Source organism: Sminthopsis crassicaudata, chromosome 2 (assembly GCF_048593235.1).
Source record: "Sminthopsis crassicaudata isolate SCR6 chromosome 2, ASM4859323v1, whole genome shotgun sequence".
Taxonomy (NCBI): domain Eukaryota; kingdom Metazoa; phylum Chordata; class Mammalia; order Dasyuromorphia; family Dasyuridae; genus Sminthopsis; species Sminthopsis crassicaudata.
Genome location: NC_133618.1, coordinates 330,974,741 through 330,997,358, shown reverse-complemented (window position 1 = coordinate 330,997,358; position 22,618 = coordinate 330,974,741). Strand labels below are relative to the sequence as shown.

Below are 22,618 nucleotides of genomic sequence, written 5' to 3'. Positions count from 1 at the left end.
AGAGAGAACCGAATCAGAGCCCGGAAGACACTCTACAGTGGTATAATCATGGAAAGGGAACACAGTGGTGGGGAAATAGAAGTAACAGCTTTAAGGCACGGGGGTGGGCTCTTACCCACCTGAAGGCCAATCCCCTGTTCCATCCTGTATCCCATCTCGAGGCCGCTCACTGGCCTTACCTTGACACCCGATGCCCTTGACGCTATCACCATCGAAGACCCCCAAAACATGGGAGGAAAAAAAAGAGATGAGGTAAGCCGGGTCAATGACCGCCTTCCAGAACCCAGGAGGTCTAGCAACTGAGGGGCGGAGCTGGGGACCCCCCTTAGGGATCTTCATCCCAGCTTCTAGGAGGTCAGTGAAACTACTGATAGGAAGTAGAATCGATATGAGAGCGATCCAGAGCGGAGCAGTAAAGCCATGAGCTCCTCTCAGGGAAGTCGGAGCACGGGCCACCCACTTCTCATTATGAGCAAAAATAGTTCTTTAGTAGGAAACAATTGTTAGCTCTTTTTAACAGAGGGAGCAGCAGAGGCTCCGTAACTGGGCTCATGAACCTGCTCAGGCTCCCAGTGGAAAAGCAGAGACCAAAAGCTGGAGGAGTCTAGCTCACACACCTCTCCTCTGGGCAGTCTGTGCTCCCCCTGGCCTCCTCTCCCCTTCCAGGGTGCTGGCAGTCGGGGCCTAATTCACTGGCACTGTGCCTCGAGCGGGGGTTTCTCTGCTTCTCCCCACACCCCCCAGAGCCCAGGAGGGGAATGGCTGGAACACTGAATACTCACCTTTCTCGTTAAGCTGCTTGAGAAGCTGTTTGGTTGGCTCTGGAGAGTTAAGTACATTTGGTAAAGTCAGCCACAATCCAAGGAAATGAATTCTGCCCAATTTTAGCCCAAGCTTACAATGCCATCAGCTGAAGGCCCCACCCTCCCTCCCTCTTCTCTCCGAATCTTTATTGCCTGAACAAGCTCTCCATGGTAGCACCAAGACTAGCTTCTGTATATATCTCAACCCCTTCCTACAGAATTCGGCATGGCAGGGTTCCGGGTCCAGGACAATCATCTGTTCCTCCTTAGGAGACAGATTTGTAACCCATCTGGAGATGTACTTATCGGGGATCATAGGGTCAGTCATAGATCTCTGTCCATGACTGAAAAATGGAGACCATGTGAAACCTTCCTTCCAAGATATACAGAAAGAACCTTTAGTCCTCAGTTAAAATGTTTGCCAACATTGCTAGGGCAGCCTGAATGGGAACTGAATTCTACTTCTTCTTGTGTGGGTTGACGGCCAGATAAGTGTTCCAACCATAGAATTCCTCACCTTACCTCAAAATCATTATTTCTTTCAATTCCATGTTCTTCAAGTCAAAATTATTAGCACCTCTTAAGTCTTATATCTGATAAACTCAGTAAGGTTCTGTACATTGTATAACCACATGGTTCTGGAGATTACTCTTATTTACTGAATTGGACATTGCCATTAAACTGCAAATATGAAAAGGAAAAAAAGCACAATCCCATTTGCCTGGACCTCACATCTTCCAGAGGAATCAGTTCTTCCTAATTCCAAGGCCAGCACTTTAGCACTTGGTACTTGCTCCAAAGGCCAAGCAAAATTAAGGCAAGAGCCAGACTATATTTCTACTGCAGAGTCTCAATGAAAGAAAAAGAAAATTGCCAGTAATAATGGGGTTCCAAAGAGGAATAAAAACCCAAAGGCCAAATACAGATATGCTGAAGGAGATAGCTAGAGCCTGTAAAAGTTGAAAATGAAATCAAGATCTGTATCTTGCTCATTCCAGAAATTTTGGATCCAATTATCTTTTAAGACAAGTTAATGTCGGATCTGCCATCAAGTGGAAAAATCGAGTGAGACTCCTGCCTGAGCCAGATCTGTCCCTGAGCTCTGGCTAAGAAGCGTTGAGAGGAAAAACCAAGAAAGAAAAAAAAGAAATGTGCGTGCAATCTCTCTGTCTCTGTCTGTCTCTCTCTCTCTCTCTCTCTCTCTCTCTCTCTCTCACACACACACACACACACACATACACTCTCAGCTAAACAGCCAGAACCAGACACTGCCAAATCCAACCTCGACACCATAGCATCAGTGATTTTTTGGAGGAGGGAATAGTTGGACGAATACTGTGAACAGACAGAAAAAGCAGACACAAGTTCTCAAAGAGACCATTTATTCAAATGAACCAATGGAACACAGTCCCAGGCAGAGAATAATCTGAAGGGATAATGGAATTTCCAATCCCCACCCCTCCAAGATCCAAAGTAAATATTTCTTGTCTCGATTTGGTGCCACTTTAGGAAGTCTGACTTGCTTTTCTCAGTCCCTTTAAATGCCCTGCCATTCCAGAAGTGGGCCAGGGACCAACAGTGATGTCAGACAGCTACTCTTGTTTTGCCCTGGAGATACTTTAAGCTTGCAAGTTTGCTAAGAAGAGGCCCAGAAATATGGGAGTGCTAAGCTCAAAGAATAAATAATGGAGCTTGCCCAGCTCCATGAGGAGAAGGTAAATTAGAATCCTAGAATGTTAAAGTTGGAAAGAAATTATGGGCATCACCATTTTATGGATAAGGATCTATATATGGCTCCTAGGTGATAGGGGCAGGACTAGAACTTAAGTCTATTGATTTTTATTCTGTTTCAATTTTGTGCTTTTTGTCTCCTGGCCTATAAGAGCAAAAGTACATGAGGGGGAATGACCTTCTCAGCTGTTAACTTGATCACATTTTATTTCAGTGGGAGGAAAACAGAGCAACAACTCCCAATATTTAGTTACAAAGATGTCAGCAGCCATGGCCAAGGTCAAGGCTGGAACAGGTCAGTAGTGACAGTGCATAAAAGTCACGTTAACTTCTGTGCCTTTCCATCTGTGTCCTGTAGCTGAACTTTCTCTCCTGTTTCTCTCAATAAGAGGGTAAGCTTCTTGACAGCACTGACTCCCTTTTTTCTATTTCTGACACTTAGCACTATACCTGATACATAGTAAGTGCTGAATAAATGCCTTTTAATTTCTTTCATTCATTCATCCATCCATCCATCCATCCATCCACCCATCCATCCACCCATCCATCCTCTGGCCTGCTTGCCTAGCACTATGACTTCCACATATAATCTTTGTCCTTACCAGATTGTCGCCGATACTGACGCACTTGAGCGGGCATGTCATCTTGGGAAGACCAAGCTTTTTTTAACCTCTCTGGACTGTACCGGTAGCGATTGGGATCTATAAATAAAATATAAAACATTTCATTTTTCCCCCTGCTATTTCTATCTTCTAGACTCTCCACACATCCAACCTCTTTTTTACCCCTTTTCCCTCAGTCTCAGTATCATAGATATTTCTAATGTCCCTTCTCATTTCCTAAATCAGTGCCGTTCAAAAGTGGCAAGCTGCCCACATCATCCACCCATTCCTAACAAGAGGCTCCCATTGCTGTTAAGTTCCTTTGACTTCTTTCTCCTTGCTCTTCTAAACAATATGGGATAGAGAGGCACAGGTCAAGTCAGGGAACAAGAGATGGAGGTGAAGGTTGCCCATAGTATATATATATATATAGTATATGAGATGCACATTCAGGAACAAGACAATCAAGTTACTTACAATAGGAGTCCATTTCCAAGATGGCTTCCTTAGCCTGGGATAAAAGGAAAAGGACTAAGTTATTTCCAAACATCTGCCACAATACTATTTGACCAGTCTTTTTTTTGTTTTCAAAACATATGCATAGATCATTTTCAACATTCACTCTTGCAAAACCTTGTGTTCCAAATTTTCTTTCCCTTTCCCCCACATCTTCCCCTAGAGGGCAAGTAATCTAATATATGTTAAACATGTACAATTCTATACATAACAAGAAAAATCAGATCTAAAAGGGAAAAAAATGAGAAAGAAAACAAAATGCAAGCAAACAATAACAAAAAGAGTGAGAATGCTCTGTTGTGATCCACACTGAGTCCCCACAGTCCTCTCTCTGGGTGTAGATGGCTCTCTTCCTCACAAAATCACTGGAACTGGCCTGAATCACCTCATTGTTGAAAAGAGCCACATCCATCAGATCATTGTATAATCTTGCTATTCCTGTGTATAATGATCTTCTGATTCTGCTCATTTCACTCAGCATCAGTTCATATAGGCCTCTCTCCAAGCCTTTCTGAAATCATCCTGCTGATCATTTCTTACAGAACAATAATATTCCATAACATTCATATACCACAATTTATTCAGCCATTCTCCAACTGAAGGGCACCCACTCAGCTTCCAGTTTTTAGCCACTACAAAAAGGGCTGCCACAATTTAGCACATGTGGTTGACCAGTCTTAAAGGATTGCTCAACACTTTGCCAAGGATTCAAGTATTTAAAGTTATCCCCTCCACATCACAACTTCCCCTATTATAGTTTCAATATTCACAAGTCAGCCTAAGAAATTACTGTAAAATAGGAATTTGGGGGGAGTTGCGTGGAAACTCAGAAATGCACAAACTATACCTATGACCAAATACTTAACCCAATTTTTACAATAAGGGACTGTAAATACCTCGTAAAAAAAAAAAAAAAAAAAAATCAGCCTTCTTCTCTAGGATGAAGGGAGGGCTGAAAAATGTTATACAAATTTTTCAGATTATGAGGATACCACACCCCAGCTCAAGGGATAACTGAACTCATCTGTCATCTTCCAACTCAAACTCACAAGATCCTTTACCACAAGAAAGTTACAGTAACTTCTTGAGGCAGTGACCACAATGCTTCCTTTCCAGAGAGAGCAAGACGCTCTCAAGTCCTCTCTGCTTCTCTCACCTTTTGGGGGATAGTAGCATGGTGATTCTCTAAGATCAGCCTCTTAATGTGATGGGTCCATGAACGCTTCTCTTCTGCAGTTTTGGCCTGAAAAAAATCCAAGGGAAAGGGATACATGGGAAATAGTGCTAAGAGTCAAGAAACCAGCCCCAAGAGGCACAGTGCCCCTCTGAGCCCTGAAAAGATCATCTCTCCCATTCCTCCAACTTGACACTGGCCCCTGGGTTGCAAGATACTCCTGCCTTCCCTTCCTTACCTGGATGCTGTATTGCTGCTTGCTGTGCTTGTAGTGAGTGACGGTGAAACACAGAGAGTCTTTGGTGCTCTCAATTAACATCAAAGAGGAGCACTATGGAAGGTCCGGGAAAGGAAAAAGAGAAAAACAGGTCAGATGCTAGGAAGAGGATCAAACCAACCTAAAAAGTCTTATGGAAAAGACTGTAGTCTACATTCCAAGGTACAGACATGAAGAGAATCAGAGTACAAGAGAGATGGCTCTCAAATGGACACAGGGACCCTCTGAAGTAGGAAAATAGTCAGAGTTCCTATCAGAAGACAGATGAGAAGTCCTAACCTATATTAGGAGGAAGGGAAAAACCTGGTTACCGGGATGTGACCTTTGTAGACGAAGTGGTCTCCTCGCTTTTTAGTAATGAACAATGCCTTGTCAAAGAGAAAGAAAGTCCTCTCATTCCGCACACGATGCACTCGGAAAGTGCCTTCCAAGACCAGCTCTCCATATGTTGTCAAGTCTGGTCCCTTCCAATTGATCAGGAGTGACTGGATTTCCTGCCAATGAGAGATAGATCCACATCAGATTCTAAAGATCTTTTCATCTCCAGCAGGTTGGGCAGAGTTGCAAAATCAGGACAGGAGAAAAGAGTCCAGCTCCCCCCTTGTAACAGGACTCAGAAGCCACAGTCAGGCTCTGGGGTAAAGGAAATAACGAGGTGTGGTCTATCATCATGACAACAATAACAGCATAATAATAATAACTGCTGGCATTTCCATATTTTTAAAATTTGCAAAACACTTTACAAATATCTCATTTGATCTCTCACCAAAATCCTCGGAGGAAGGAGCTATAATTAACACCTCTCCTACACACATATTTTACACCAAGAAATTGAGGCTGAGCAAGTTTAAATGATTTGCCCAGGGTCACATGGCTAGTTTCTTTTATTTAAACTTATATGCCAGATAGAAAAAGAAAAAAGTAAAAAAATAATTGCCATGTGCACAGATAACATAAAAGAGGAATTAAAATATTAAACAATGTATTTCCATTTCAAGAAAGTTTCTATAATAAATACTACCTATTATGTTCAGAATTGTCCATCTTTGCTTCCTTATAAATTCTTTTGTTCTCTAATGTGCACTTTTTACTTTATTTTTTTCTCCTTTTCTCCCTGCCACCTTCTCCAAGAAGGCTACAATTAACCACATGTATGTGTGTGTGCATATGTATATGTGATATATATATATATGTACATATACATCGATATCTATAATCATACATATATGCAATATACATCTATATAAGGCCATACTACACTTGTTTGCCCTTTTTCACTGAAGATGGATAACATCATCCTTCAAACAGTTAGTTTCTTAAGCAGGACTTGGACCTTCCTGACTCGGCTGTATCATTACCATGTAAAGTGATTTTTCATGACTAGCATGTAAAGATATTGACATATACATCCACTTCAGGGCCCAAGATACCTTGAGGTTTAAGGACTCAGAATATGTCTTAAATTCAAATCACTCCAGCTCTCATTGATTGCCCAACAATCCAAGCCCAGCCCCACTTGATCATTGTTTGAGTTCTGATCACTCAGAGTGAATGCAAATAGCAATTCTTTCTGTTTTGGCCAGAAATTCAAGGGGCCTTCCCCTCTTGGATTGATTTTGTCTTTGGACCAGGTAAAAGAGGCCATTCTCTGCATCATTTTTTACCTTATCTTAATCACTGAATGGATGTAGCTTCAGTCAAACTGAGACCTATTGAAGATATTAGCTTAAAAATGCCAAAGTTTCTCAATTGCATCCAGGGCCACCTCCAGTCATCCTGATCTGGATCTTGCCACTGGACCCAGATGGCTCTGGAGGGGAAAGTACAGCAGGTGACCTTGCCCAATCCTCTCTCACTTAAATCCTGGTAACACCTCCCGATGTCATGGAATTCTTTGGGAATGAAGGACAAACACAGGACAGACATGTGGCCTGCTTCTCTCTGCTCAGGTCCTCTCCTAGGAGGACCAACTGCCTTGGCTCACCTCTAACCTCTGACCTTTCTCCCTTCTGACCTCCCTTCCTCCCTTCCAGCTGCCCAGGCACCTGGAGTCGGACAGCATGCTCATGCTTCCTCTTCATGTCATTGATGTACCAAGCCACACAAGTCATGGTATCAATTGCATCTTCAACCATCTCAAAGCCATCTTCCTCCTGATCAAAATGCTTGGCAATTTCCTACAGAGGAGAGAGAGAATGTCAAGTTCCTAATCTCTCTCCTGAGAATCTTGCTGCCTTCCCCCCAGTCCCCAAGGACCGGTTACCTGGAGAAGAAGGTGGTACTTGAGAATTCTTTGGACTGGCTTCAGCAAAAAAGAACCCAGGGGCAGTGAGTGCTGTAAGACCTCTTGTCGGTCCCGGAAAAACTTGGCCTGGTGTTTGTCTCTCATGCACTCAGTTAGCGCTGCTACTGAACTATAAGGAGAAGGAAAACATCACTAAGTGATGAAATCAGAGGGAGACGTGGTAACGGCGGTGCTAGAGAGGAAAATGGTACTAGTTTGGTTATTGCTCAGCTCTCCCTGCCCCTTGAATCCTGGAGTTACTTACTTTGGATAGTTGTTGCAGTACTGAGTATAAATGTCAAATTCTTGGCTCTGAGAAAAGGGAGAAAAGAGGATTTTCTAATATGACTGTAAACATAGACATACCCAGCCCTGATTCTGAGGCCCTCCCAGCGTATTTCACCTCATCCAAATTCCAACAGCTTTTGGTCCCCCATTCCCAGTTCAGCCACACTATGCCTTTCTTCTTCATAGAAGACAGTGTAATTTCCCTTAAGATTACAAACAGCCCCCTTAGCAGCCTATGACCAAAAGTTATGGTCACTCTCAGTTCCCCAGTAGTGTTATAAGTAGGAGAAGGAGTACTGAGATTATTAATAGGAACATTTATATAGCACTTTAAGGTTTACAAAATTCTTTACAAATATTACCTTATTTTGTCCTCACAATAACCTTGAGAAGTGGTTGCTATTGTTATCTTCATTTTACAGATGAAGAAACTGAGGCACAAGGAAGTCAACTGACTTGCCCAAAATTAATAAATGTCTAAAGGCTAAATTTGAACAAGTTTTCCTTACTCCAAGTCCAGTACTTTATCACTGCATCCTAGCTGCAGCTACCACAACCACCATCACCATCACTGACATCACATCATCATCGCCACCATCATCATCAACATTAACATGACATTTTAATGTCTGCAGAGAGCTTTATGTATATTATCTCATTTGATAAACCATGCTGAGTTCTGTTCTTACCCTTTCTACAAAGCAATTAGCCACAGCCACCGGATCATTATTGCAGCTGTCCAGGTCTTTCAATAGCTGACTGAATGAGGAAAGAGAAGTCATCAGATTTGGGATCCACTTCTTTGCAGCTGCCTTTAAGGCATGGCCAACCACAAAGCTCTCTCCAATTACCCTCCCCAGTCATTAACATGCTCCAGAAAAATATCCAGCCTCGTAAGTCATGCTGTGTGGCTTGAGGGGCTTTTGACCCCCCAATAAATGCCAAACAGCCAAGAACCACAAAGATCAGCCAGCACTGCACAACAGGAGAGGGTGAGGGAAGGGAAATTATTTGCAGCAAACAGGATGGGCATAGGAAAGGGATGTCGATACCCACCTTCAGGAGGGAATACTGCTCCAGCGCTGGCAAAAGGAGTCAAACACACAAAGGGAAAGATTAAAGGAAAGGAAAAAAGAGTCTCTGGGACAGACGTCAAGGTGACTGGATTAGATTAGACTTCAGGGCATGAACAAGGTGAGATTCTCTCACAGTTATAACTGTGTTAAAGAAAAACTGAAAATAACCCCAGGGACATTTTTTTCTGCATTTCCCTTAAATAGCTTCCTCTTCATTTGGCCCCATATTCTCCCAAATACCACCACTTTCCTGTCCTCAGGGCTGGCTCTTTCCTCCAGAGCCACAATAATCCTTTCTTCTGTAAAACCAGAGAAGATTCTACCTTACTATTTAAAGCTCACCTAATTTTTGCTTTCTAGAATCCTTTCCCTTGGGTTCCTCAGTCATAAGATAGCAGACTCTAGGGAGCCTTATTATCTCACCTTTCCCCACCTCCAATCCCATGTTCCTCCATAAAAGAGATTACAATAGTAACCTTAACTATTTCGAATCTCATCCTATTTCCCACCAATATACTAAATAGTCTTCACATTCAGCTTGTCTAGCAGACAGGGGAAGATGTAGAAGGAATACTAATACAAAAACAAGGAGAAAAAGGTGGAGGAAAGAAAAAGAGAAGAAATGTTACTATCAATCGATAGTCTTGGGGGCTTTCAAGAAGCCCCACTCAACCTGTGGAGAAGGTTAACCAAAAATTACACAAATGTTTCTATCTAAAGAAGGAAGTACTTCTAAGTATCCAGTACACCTCACAGCTCCCTAAGGGAGGTTGTACTGACATAACTAGGTCCATCCCAGAGGTGGGAAAATCAATAGCCAAGGCAGAAAGGAAAGGGCACTAACAAGGGAGGGCAGGAACAAAAGCTGACTCTCCATTCACCACTGTGCCATTCACCCTGCCCCAACCAGAGTTCTGAGAGACTAGGAAGAAAGAGCTCCTGGCTTGTCACTCACCTGTTTAATGCATAGATGCTTTCTATGTTCCCAAAGAGTGCACTGACTTGTTCTGGTTTCAGCAGCCCTGGTGTATCAATGATCTTCAAAAGGTAATCCTGTCACGGCAAAGTCGATTGAGGACAATATGGTACCATTCCCACTAACACAGCATCTTTAGTATCATTTTATTCCTATTTCCCTTTTCTATTTTGATAGAACCCCTTAGGACACCGTGAGAACACTAATTGCCTCCATATCAGCTCCGAGAACAGAAATCTGATGTCTGGTTCCATTTCAGTCTTGCACCCTTCTCCCTTTCTCCTGCCTTCCAAATACTGCAGCTCCCAGGAGTCCTGTCCAATCATCCAATTTCCTGGTCTGACCAGCCAAAGAAACTGCACATCTGGGGTCTCAATAAATCCAGATAAACGAGGCAACTGAGAGCTCAATGACTGCAAAGGCAAGGGGACCTGAAGGAGCAGCTTACCTCAACAATGCTTCGGAGGTCCTGTACATACATGCGCTCTGTCTCTACAATCTCCCGCACCACTCGACCCAGGTAACTCAGTTTGTGATGTCCAGGCCCAGGTGTAGACCGGGAACTAAATGGTGAACCTTTTAGAGATCCTCTCAGATTCAGCCAGGTGCTGGAATTGTTATGGCTATTGGGGATATGGCCGTCATGGGGGGAGCCAGACTCGCCCTCGGCGACAAGAACAGTTCCATTGGGTTCTTCCATGGTCTGACTGTCCCGGGATGAGCCTGAAGAAGAGGTGCTAGAGGCTAAGCTCACAGGACGCTCTTGGGTCGCATCTTGGTGTAAGGAGACTGAGACAGGCATCCTGGCATTGCTGCTTAGTGAAGAAGTTCTGGGGACATTCTGGAAAGACAAAGGAAAAATAATAAGGTTTGAAAGTATACAAATACAATTCTCAAAAGCTATTTGTTGGCTGCTCATCCATATAGTGTAGGTATAGAGGTACGTTAGGTAGGGTGAATTAATCAAGCACAGTCCCTGCCCCTAGAACTCATGATTGAAGACTGTCACAGAAATTAACATTGATCTCCTCTATCAGCACTGACACCCTCTTCTCAGAATATATTTTGGATTCCATCTCTTTCAGAATGCTGGATCCGTGTATGTCATCTTCAGTTGTAACATATGCAGCTTGTAAAATATTCAAACCATTAACCTCCTGGATTATTTATTCTTTGAAGGGAAGAGCTCCATTGTTACGATAGCTCAGAAAGAACTTGGAATTCCAAGAAGAATTGTAATCTAGTCCTAGCAATACTTTCATTAAGTCTGTTGTTTAAGTTCTTAGCACCTCAGTTCTAATGTCTATAAAATAAAACTGCAAACTTTCCAACCTGCTGATAGATGTGAATATCTGATGAATTATATCAAAGTCAGGTCAAAGTGATTCTCACCATCACAGCTTTGTCCCATAAAACTTCTAGAGTAGGAATTCTCAAAGTGTGATCTCAACCTTACTAGGGATCCCCAAGATTCTGTCAGGGCATTCACAAGGTCAAAATAGTTTTCACCTAATACCAATATATTTAAATGTAAATATCCAGAAATAATCCACATAAACAAAAGTTCTTTGGAGGGACCTTGGATTTATCAGAATGTAACAGGGCCCTAAGACCAAAAAGTTTAAGATTCACTGCTTCAGAGTATCTGATGCAGTGTCCTGAAAACTGATTAGACAACTAATCTCCCATTCAAATCTATACACATTTATTAAGTGCTAACTATATGCTCAGGCCTTCCTGATTTCGGGCTTGGCTAAGCCAAGTGGCACAGTGGATAGAGTGCCAAGTTTGGAAGTCGGGAGGATTCATCTTCATGAGTTCAAATCTGGCCTTGGACACTTGCTAGCTGGATGACCCTTAGCAACTCACGTAGCCCTATTTGTCTCAGTTTCTTCATTTGTAAAATGAGCTAAAGAAGGAAATAGCCAACCCTCTTTAGTAGCTCTTTCAAGAAAATCCCCAAATGGAGTCACAAAGAATTGGACATGATAATGACAACCAATTGAACAACAACATGTGAGGCATTGAACACAAAGACAAAAGTGAAATAGTCCCACACTGATACATTGTTGGTGGAGTTGTGAAAGAATCCAGCCATTCTGGAGAGCAATCTGGAACTATGCCCAAAAAGTTATCAAACTGTACATACCCTTTGACCCAGCCATACTACTACTGGGCTTATATCCCAGAGAAATACTAAAGAGTGGAAAGGGACCTGTATGTGCCAAAATGTTTATGGCAGCTCTTTTTGTAGTGGCTAGAAACTGGAAAATGAATGGATGTCCATCAATTGGAGAATGGTTGGGTAAATTGTGGCATATGAAGGTTATGGAATATTATTGCTCTGTAAGAAATGACCAGCAGGAGGAATACAGAGAGGCCTGGAGAGACTTAAATCAACTGATGCTGAGTGAAATGAGCAGAACCAGAAGATCACTATATACTTCAACAACAATACTGTATGAGGATGTATTCTGATGGAAGTGGAAATCTTCAACATAAAGAAGATCCAACTCACTTCCAGTTGATCAATGATGGATAGAAATAACTACACCCAGAGAAGGAACACTGGGAAGCGAATGTAAATTGTTAGCACTAATGTCTGTCTGCCCAGGTTACTTAAACCTTCGGAATCTAATACTTAATGTGCAACAAGAAAATGATATTTACACACATATATTGTATCTAGGTTATATTGTAACACATGTAAAATGTATGGGATTGCCTGCCATCGGGGGGAGGGAGTGGAGGGAGGGAGGGAATAATTTGGAAAAATGAATAAAAAAATAAATAAAATAAAATAAAAAAGTGAAATAGTCCCAGCCCTCAAGAAGCTTAAATAGAGAAGAGGGAAAGGGAAGCTACATATAATGTGTACACAGCTAAGTAAAATATATTTTTAAAATTATATATAAAATAAAAACAAAGTCATTTATTGCAAGAGGGATCAACAACTTGAGAGGGGATCAAGAAAGGTTGAATGTAAGAGGTGACATATAAGTAATACAAGAAAACTAGAGCAATTTATGAATTGGAGAAGAAGATCTGCAAGACATGGAGTCATCTGTGCATGGACAGAAGATGGAAAGTCAGATCATCTGAAGAGCTCATCAACTAGTCAGACTGGTGTCTCGTAGGGAGGAGCAATACACTATTACTAGAAAGATAAATGGGGGTAGATTGTAGAGTGCCTTAAATACTAGGCTAAGGATTTTATGTTTCTTTATCTTCACATAAATTGGGGTTAAGATATAAAAAGTGGCAAAAAGATCTTAATCTAATTAACTAGAAACAAACCTATTTCTTTTCCTACTCAGGGCCAGCATTGTCTAACCATAGCCACATCATCAACACATCAACAGTGTTAAACAAATGGTAAAAACAAAGGATAAAGGAGATCAAAGTTCACAGGACCTAGATTGAAAGCTGGAAAGAACCTCAGATACCCTCCAAACCCTTTGTATTTCCATATGAGGAAACCAAGACTTCCAAAGCTTATGTGACTTAAATAGCAAATGGCAGGGACAGAATTTGAACCCATGTCCTCTGATCCTGAACCCAGCTCTTTTCTTTACATAATATTGTCTCCTATATACTTGTTAACATCTTGATTGATTGAAAGTGTGTTGCTTCAGAGCAAAGATCATTTCTCTCAATAATTATGTCTATATCTGTATCTGGTATTATAGAAACAGATCATATAACTTATAATTCAGTACACTGCATCAAATGCTCTAGACCAGTTGTCTCAGGATCCCTTTACACTCTGAAAAATTGAGGACGCCTCCAATGAACTTTTGTTTATATGGGTTACCTATGGATATTTACTGTATTAGAAATTCAAATATATTAGTATTATGAGTGGCCGACCCAAAGCACTGGCCCTTCCCAGAATGAAATCTTATGATGCTCATATTTCCGAAGGATGCATAATTTAGAAAAGTAAGATTCCAAAGGTGGTTTTCATGGGCTGCAGTGGCAAAAAAAAAAAAAAAAAAAAAAAAAAAAAAAAGCATTACCTAATGATGGCCAATCTGTTGTTGACCATCTCAGTTTCAGCTACGGTGGTTCTAGGGAGAAAGATTGGAATGAAACTAGAAAGCTCAGACCACGCCAGCTTTTGTTGTTAGGAGGCGTTGCCAGAACTTGGAATTTGTTGGCACAGACTCTTAAGAAGCTGGGGTCACCTTCATACCACAGTATAATATCTAAGAAGTGTTTTAGGCCCACAACAAATGCTAAAGAAAAAATAGGAATAACTGTTAAAAGTTAACCAACTCTCCTAGACTTTGCTCAAAAGTCATCACTGACCTTCCTTTCATTCTCAGTGTCAGATTTGCTGTTATTAAACTAAGAGAAGGGGAAGCTCTTCGAACACTGGAAGCTTCATTGAGTACAGGAAATATTAGGGGAAAAAGCTAGAGTGGCCAGGCCAGGCTGATTCCTCTTAAGATCCCCAATGTTGGGAAGTCTGGGAGGCTGCAGGACACCTCCCTCTGAGATAGGTGTGGTGTGGTGCCGGGGGATTTGGGAGCATGTGCACATACAAGTATATATATGATTTCTGTATCATAATCTTGCTTCTTCCTATGGGGTTAAGGGGGGAAACTTAAAACCTTTTGAACTTTAATTCTCTAGTCTGCAAAATGAAAGAGTAAGATAGCTACGGTCCTTTTCTGAATTTTTTAATAAATATTTTCATAATGTAAATTTTTTATGAATTGATATTGTTTGTAATATTTATATTTTATCTCACGCATTTAAAAAATATTATTCTGAGAAGGGATCCATTGAGACTGCCAAGTGAGCAACAAAAAAGTTTTAGAATCATTGTTAAAGTGATTCAATCCTGGAGACTCCTGAGAAAATCTGAGACCCAGAATATAGGAAAATCTCTCAGGTTTAAGACACCACTGGGTTTGTTGAAAAGAGACCCACCCAGGGCCTCTCTAATTGCCAGGTTGGGCATCAGCCCGGAAGCAGCTCTAGTGATAAAGTACCTGGGTTCTCAGTTGAACTTTATTCACGGAGCACCAGGTGTTGTTGCTCAGAGACAAACATGCAAGTGAAACTACACCTCAGAAGGGAGCAACCCAGCAAGATAAGCTAATATAAGGAACCAGCCTTCCAGGAATCTCCCTGCCGTGGGGTCTCAGCGATCTTTGTTACCAGATGTTTACATGTACATACCACACCCGCCTCACTCCCTTACCTCCCTGAATTGCTAAAGCTCAATGCATCCTGCTCTGAAGCTCTTTAGGGATGGCCATCCATTGTTGTTCTGTTTTAGGGTCACACTACCTGAACTGTACTGTCATGAAAATTCAGCATCTCTTAGCTCCACCACATATCACCAGGCCTTAAGATGGGGGAAGTTTATTAGCAGGTCTCCAAGAATCCAGAAGTCAAGGCAATTTATTTTTGCTCCATTTGGTGCCAATAGAAGGCATAAAGATTAATGAGGAACAATAAAATCATCAGACACAGCATCTAGAGGAATCTAATTCTGCTCACCCCTCAAACACCTACATTACCCTGGTACTCATGACTAAGGAGCAAAGATCCAAGAGAGAAAAAAAGCAACATCTATTTGCAATTTCGTCACTAATTCCTCTGTTTGTATATACGTGCATACTCACACACATATACATACATACCACACACTCACAAACTGAAGATAATCTCAGAAGAAAGGGACAGGAGGACCAGGAAAGCTTCTTGTAGAAGGCAAGGTTTTAGCTGAGACTTGAAGAAAGCCAGGAAAGCCAAGATGAAGAGATAAAAGGAGGGAGAGAATTCCAGGCATGAGGGACAGCCAATGAAAATGTAGGAAGACTGGGGGAAGAAAAGCAAATAAAGTCAGTCACTGAATTGTATGGTCCATGGAGGAGAGTGAAATGAGAAAACTGGAAAATAGGAAAAGGTCAGGTTATGAAAGACTTTAAAAGACAAAAGAACTGAGTGTCTATGGTCAATGAGTTCATTTATTTGGTTTAAGTATGCTTCTATGAATGAATGAGCATTAAAAAAATATATATTAAGTGCTTATTGGGTATCAAGTTCTGTGATTGTTATAAGGGAGGGCAAGGTTAGAAAAATTGTAAATGACAAATGATCACACCTCCTCAAAAGACTATCAATAAAACATTCCCTCCCAAAACTAGCAGTAAAGATTATATGTAATTAGGTCTTCTAGATTCTTCCTGTGGCAGCTTGCTGCCTCCTAAGAGACCCCTGGAAGGATTAACAAAAAGATGTCAGTGAGCTCCCGGGAAAAATGTCCCTTGAGAAATGTAGCAGTTACATTTTATTCCATTCTCAAAGGAACCCTTAAATTAACTTTGCCTTGCCTTTCTAAAGAGGCAGCTAGCAATTTAAAACCATGTCATCTGAGCACAAAGTAAGACAAAAACACAAGATCCTCCTTTGCCCTCTACCCTTGACCCAGTATGAATGAATCTTTACTGAGGTGCAAAACTCACTACCCAGAGACTGGTATCAGTTCCGTTTTTATCCCCATATGAGGACTTTTCCAGAGGTAGAGAGATCCACAACCCAAAAAACCCCTTCTCCAAAGAAGGCCTCTTTGATGACCTCTGGGTTACACCTGGGGACAGCCAACTCCTAAGGGACAGCTAAAGGAAAAAGTCAAGAGTTCATAAAGGATGCCTTAGGAACTCAGGTTGCAGCCTTTAAAATAAAAGAATCAAAGCAGCTTTAACTCATACATAATTAGGGACCAATGATGTGCAGAATCATCCTCTGGAGGGTCCCCCAGAGTTGCTCTTCAGTCAATCAGCATCAAGCAGGTGACTGAGAAGCCCAGGAATAGGGGAAATAAACTATTTTCCTCATCAGAGGTATTTCCACTCCTTTTCTGTACCTAATGGATCAGTATAGCTGCATTCCAACATGTAAACCAAGCTCATTTTGACAACAATATCCATTTCAATCCCTGGGAAGATGCTAGAGGAAGAGAGGACCCTCATAAGTTCCTTTGATTCTCAATGAGCCTCAATTACAGCCTAAGAGGGGGAATTGCTATAGCCCTAGGAGATTGGGTTTTTTAAATAAATATATATATACATACATATATATATATATATATATATATATATATAGTTCTCCTAATTACATGTTAAAACAATTTTTAAAGTTTTTTCTTTAAGTTTTGAGTCCCAAATTCAATTCCTCCCTCCCTCTCTCCCCTCCCCTATGGTAAGAAATCTGATATAGTTTACACATGTGTAATTATAAAACATTTCCATATTAATCATTTTGTACAAGAAAGAAAAAAAGAAGGACGGGAGAAAGAGAATGGAAGAAAGGAAAAGAGAGAGGCAGAGAAAGAACAGAAGAAACAGAAAAAAGAAAGAAAAAAGAAAAAGAAAAGAATGAAAGGAAGAATGAAAGAAAAGCAAGAAAAGGAAGGAAGGAAAGAAGGAAGGAAAAGGGAGAGAAAGCAAGAAGGAAAAGAAGAAAAGAGGAGGAAAAAGAGGGAAAGAGGGGGAAAGAGGGAGAGAAAGGGAGAAAGAGGGAGAGAGGGAGAAAGGAAGAAAGATAACTTATTTTGGTGTGTATTCAGACAGTATCAGCTCTTTCTCTGAAAAAGGATAGCATGCTTCATCATGACTAACATCTCACACCATATACCAAGATATGGTTAAAATGGGTACGTGATTTACACATAAAAGCTGGGGCTTTTTTTCTGTCTTACTCCCCCCCCCCATTTTATGGATATTTTACAATCGAGGTCACCTTGCTTTTCCTCCCACAAAACTCACCATCTCTCTGCTCCAAATATTTTCATTGGATGTTTTCCATGCCTGAAATTCTTTCCCTGTTCATTGCTACCTCCTGGCTTTTCTAACTTCCTTCAAATCTCAGCTAAAATCCCACTTTCTGCCAGAGCATTTTCTTGCCCTCTTTAATCTTAGTGCCTTCCCTCTGAGGTCATCTCCAAAATTACTCTGTATATATCTTGTTTGGACATAACTATTTTCGTGTTATCTTCTTCGTTAGATATGTGAGTTCCTTGACAGGAGGGACTAGTTTTGCCTTTCTTTTTGTATCCCAACATTTAGCACAGTGTTTGTCACCCAAGTGCTTAATAAACGCTTTCATTTACTCTTATCTCACAAAGGAGCAGGAACTAAGACTGATGATTAAGATTGCCTAGTTCAGTTACCACTTCTGCAATTGAAGAATGTCCTTGGAACTTTTCAGTCACTTTCCTAGCTAAAATATAATAAAAATATTATCAGGATCTCGTGAAAATGACCTTATTTTAGTGTAAAAGATCCTAGATACCAGAAAAGGATGAAGATCAAATAAGGATTAGAGAAAAACCAAACAAACAAAAAGCAAACCAGAACAATTTTAATAAATTGCCATTAAAAAAAAAACTGCAGGGATACAAGTTCAATGACTTCTGGTCCCCCAAAGACTTTAATCACAGCCATTACTATGAAATAATATTGTATTTTGAATTTACGTAACACCTTAAGGTTTACAAAGCACTTTATATATATTATTTCATTTAATCTTTACAACCACCCTGTAAAGTAAACACTATTATGTTATTATTATCACCCCATTTTATGGATAAGAAAACTGACGTTGAGCAAGGTTAACTGACTTATCCTTCAATCACATAGCTAATAATTGCCTGTGGCAAAATTTGAATTCATCATCTTCCTGACTTGAAGTCCAACACTACTGTACCACCTAGATGTCCATATAGTGCCAAGAATCAGAAAAACCTGGATTCAAACTCACTGGCAGATAGTTACAACTATGTGATCTAGTTGAATCATTTAACTTTTGTTGAACCTTCACCTGCAACCACTTTGGATTATTGGAAGAATCAAATGAGTTTTTGTATATTAAGAATTTTTAAATCTCTAAGGTGGTATAATTATCTATTATTTTCTTATCATCATCATCATCATCCCTTCACTGGAAGAGCCCTAAATATCCTCTCTCTGGGAGGGGCAGCCATACTCGTTCTCATGTGACAAGCATCTGATTATATGAGAACATCTTTTGTTTATTGTTATAATTAATATTATTGTAATACAACCAGGCACTTATAAGGATTTCAAAGTCCTCTGTTCACATGTCATGGGATCAGAGTTATGGAAAAGATCTTAGAAGTCATCCATTTAGTCCATACCCTTGATTTTCAGATGAGCAAAGCTTCAGTTCAGGGTGGTTGTCTCCCAAGATCATACATATAGTGTCAGAGGCAGGATTTAGACTCAAAACTCAAACTTTGGATTCTATACTCTTTTAATTGATATACCTAAGCCTCCTGAACAACCCTAACCCCCAAGGAAGGTCAGGATCATTCCATTTGACAATAGATAGTCATTATCTGCCCAAACTCAAAGTGAAGGACTCAATTCCTTAAACTCTCAGCCCTATACTTTCACCTGAGTTACCTTGGAACACATCCCTTTTCACTAGGGAAATAGAGAAGGGAACAAGAATTTGTTATGTGCTTACTTTGTGCTAAGGTGGCAATTAGCCCAACCTGTCAATAATGACTCCTGATTATCTGCTCTCTGTTCTGTTATTGTTCAGTCATTTCAGTAATGTCTGACTCTTTGTGACCCTATTTGGGGTTCACCAGTGTTTTTGATAGATACTGGAGTGATTTACTATTCCCCTCTCCAGCTCATTTTACAGATGAGGAAACTGGAGCAAACAGGGTTAAACACAGCTGGGAAGAGTCTGAGACCAGTCATCCAGCTGCTTGCTCTAGACTACAGCTTTTCATAACTTGTTCTTCAGCCAGTGGGTTTCTTTATTTCTCTGGGAGTTTCAATTATTAAAGTCTTAGTCCTTTATCACTGAGATTTGATAACCTGCACCCCTCTCTATTTTATTGAGTTTCTAGCTTAGTTATACATGTACATGTATGTATACATATACATACATATATACACACATACCTATAAGATCTATATATACATACATATAAACATATACAACATATAGATTGTCACTAAAATCAACATCAATCCAGCTAAGGCCAGATTTTCATCTACTCAGCGAACAATTATTTATTAAGCACTTACTATATACCAGGTATTGGCTAGGGATACAGAGACAAAAACAAACAGTCCCGGTCTTCAAAGAAAGTATTATTCTAGTTGGGGAAATTATACATCATAGAAGCTACTGGATGGCCATGTGGATAGTGTTAATCCCAAAGTCAGGAGTATCTAAATTCAAATTCTTCCTCACGTACTTACTGGATGTGTGACTTTGGGCAAATAAAAACCTCAGTTTTCTCATCTGTACAATGGGGATAAGAGCAGCTACCTTATAGGGTCTTTTTAGGTACTAAATGATAACACATAAAGTGCTTTGCTAACTTTAAAGTACTATATAAATCCTTGTTATTAATTACTTTATTATATAATATAAAGTAATATCCTTCTCAACTTATTTCACCTCTCCTCTTCCCAGTTTCTCCATTCTCCCCTCCCTTATTTCCCCTCTCCACTTCCTCACCCCCTCATTGCCACACATTTTGGCTTTCTTATCCAAGAACGCTTGGAATCCCCTAATATCTTTTTTTTTTTTAGATTTTATCTTTTGCTTTTATTAATTTTATAATTATAAATTTTTTGACAATATATATGCATGAGTAATTTTTTTTTATAACATTATCCCTTGTATTCATTTTTTCCAGATTTTCCCCTCCCTCCCTCTACTTCCTCCCCTAGATGACAGGTAATCCCATACATTTTATATAATATATGTGTGTAAATCCAATTTTCTTGTTGTGCGTTAAGTGTTTGGAATCCCCTAATATCAAGACAAAAGAGTTTCACTAGCTCTAAACCAACTTAATAACTTCCTAGGTCCTGGACTATACCTACCCCAGCAGCAAACTCAGTCTAACTCTTAAAGGCAGTGAGAAATCAGATCTACTAGATGATCCTTTAGAGGGCTGTACTGTCTTGTGGAAAGCTGCAAGAGTCAGAAGCATCCTGGAATCAAGAAAGCAAGGGATGATGGGAAGAGTGAAGGCAGCAAGGAGATGGGAGTGCCTCTCTACTGACCCTCTGTGCCAACAGCCTAAAGATCTCCAAGGATTCCCCAGTAAACTTTTGGCTCAGCACAAATGGGCTAAAGTGCAGAGAAGACTGACATCATCCCCTCACCTACAAGCCATTCAACCCCACGCCCAAGCAGCGGAAATCAGCACCACACCCATTGGTCTGCACTCATGGAACAAAAAGGGAGAAAGGGGAATTTTCCCCACAGGCTCCAACTGCCATTGGCCATATTCCTCAATGGTAAAAGTTAAGCCAACTCCCACAAATTGGACCAATTTCTTCCTCTACAGACTTTTTCAGGCTTTATTCCAAACTTCCCCATTCCCAAGTGGAAAGGCATTCCAAAGGACACTGAAAACGAGCTCTTCCCCACAGCCCTTTCCCTTTTTGCACTTCTGGATCCTCCTCAGAAATGCAACTTGACATGGAGTAGGGCAGAAGAAATGGGGTTTAAAAAGGGTAGAACAGTATGCTGACCTCAGCACAAGAATCTCCAAGTGGGCTACTGAAAATCACTTCCTGTCCTCTGCTCTCCAGTTCTTCACCAGTCCTACTCCAAATTTTGTGTTCCTTCCCACAAACTCATGTTCTGGACAAGTGCTCAGTTTTCTCATCTGCCCGGCACCAAATGCTCACCACCATCCCCCACCATTGTTCTCCCACAGCTCTCTTTAACCCTGCAAGTAAAAGAAAAGAGGCTGACCAGGATTAAGAAACAGAAAGGCACAGCCTGCATAAGCCAAGTGGATGACAAATTTAATTGTGCAATTGGAGTCTTTCTTACAGCAAAAGGACAGGATTACCTGGGCAAATTTCTTATGACTAGGTTTTGGACTCTTTTCTCTTAAGAGTGGAACAACAGTGTTTCTCCATACTAAGGCATTCATTTTCCACTTGTTTTTCACAGGCACTGACACCCTAAAAAGGGTGTGAACTGTTCCCTGGGGAAGTGACTTTCAGGCTCATTTTGAGCAATGTGACTGTCACCTTAAGAGTGTGTGCAAACAATGTGATCAGGCAGAGTTTTTGTGATAGGCAAACCTAAGCCTTCTCAAATTCACTGTAAAATACATGTCCCATCCTGTGGAAATATTTCCTTCCCATACTAGAACAGCAAGGGGACTCACAATCAAGGGAGGGGGCATCTTTTTTGACTTCAGGGAGGGGAAGGGGAGAATGATGTGTGATGGCCACAGCCACCGCAACCAACTCTGCCACAAGAGAACAGTATCCACCAGAGAAGATAGTCCAGTGCCCAGAAGAGTAACCACAAAATGCACTCCCCACCAAATATTCAGAAAAGGCCCTTATTCCTCATGGAAGCACCTGCACTTGATTCTCCAGTAGCTTTGTTCTTCAAGAAGACCTGGATGTCGTTTGGAGCCTTAATTTCACTGGGCTCATTTGTACTATGGTTACACTTGTTACCCCTCAGTGGATTCCCCTTTCAGCTTATCTGATTGTGCCAGCGTTTCCCAAGTCTTGCTTAAATCCCACTTTTGCAAGACGGGCTTTTTCCAATGCATATTCTCCCTCCTTTGAAGAAGTGGTGACTCTAAGTACAGAATATTTCACATATTATCAGACTTAGTTAATGTATTGGTTAGTTTTGCTGAAGTGCTTTTTCCCCTACTTTCTTAAAATCATTCTTTGTTACAAAACATTGTTTATTGGGTAGAGAATAAATGAGTCAGATTCTCAGAAATAAAACAAAACATAATTTTTATAAGACTTCTCTGCAATCAATCCTAGGATCTCTGCCTTCGGTAAATTCTAGGTGCTTAATCACACCTTATTTCCCTCACCAGACAGTGAGCTC

At 40.7% G+C, this 22,618-nt stretch overlaps 1 protein-coding gene across 9 annotated transcripts in view; it reads right to left on the bottom strand.

The window, feature by feature from the left end:
* PLEKHG3 (pleckstrin homology and RhoGEF domain containing G3) overlaps positions 1 to 22,618 on the bottom strand; it is a 54,267-nt gene that overhangs the window by 6,138 nt on the left and 25,511 nt on the right. For 7 of the 9 annotated variants that reach the window (XM_074290378.1, XM_074290381.1, XM_074290380.1 and 4 more), the window contains 13 exons: positions 10,176 to 10,568; positions 9,707 to 9,804; positions 8,365 to 8,434; positions 7,653 to 7,699; positions 7,367 to 7,517; positions 7,149 to 7,280; positions 5,415 to 5,597; positions 5,065 to 5,157; positions 4,809 to 4,895; positions 3,614 to 3,647; positions 3,137 to 3,235; positions 783 to 821; positions 120 to 202 (listed from right to left, as the gene is read on the bottom strand). In XM_074290378.1, coding sequence (XP_074146479.1) covers positions 120 to 202; positions 783 to 821; positions 3,137 to 3,235; positions 3,614 to 3,647; positions 4,809 to 4,895; positions 5,065 to 5,157; positions 5,415 to 5,597; positions 7,149 to 7,280; positions 7,367 to 7,517; positions 7,653 to 7,699; positions 8,365 to 8,434; positions 9,707 to 9,804; positions 10,176 to 10,529 — 1,470 coding nt within the window. In that variant the 5' untranslated portion in view covers positions 10,530 to 10,568. The remainder of the gene's footprint in view (positions 1 to 119; positions 203 to 782; positions 822 to 3,136; positions 3,236 to 3,613; positions 3,648 to 4,808; positions 4,896 to 5,064; positions 5,158 to 5,414; positions 5,598 to 7,148; positions 7,281 to 7,366; positions 7,518 to 7,652; positions 7,700 to 8,364; positions 8,435 to 9,706; positions 9,805 to 10,175; positions 10,569 to 22,618) is intronic. The other 2 variants (XM_074290376.1, XM_074290383.1) reach the window with 1 other exon arrangement.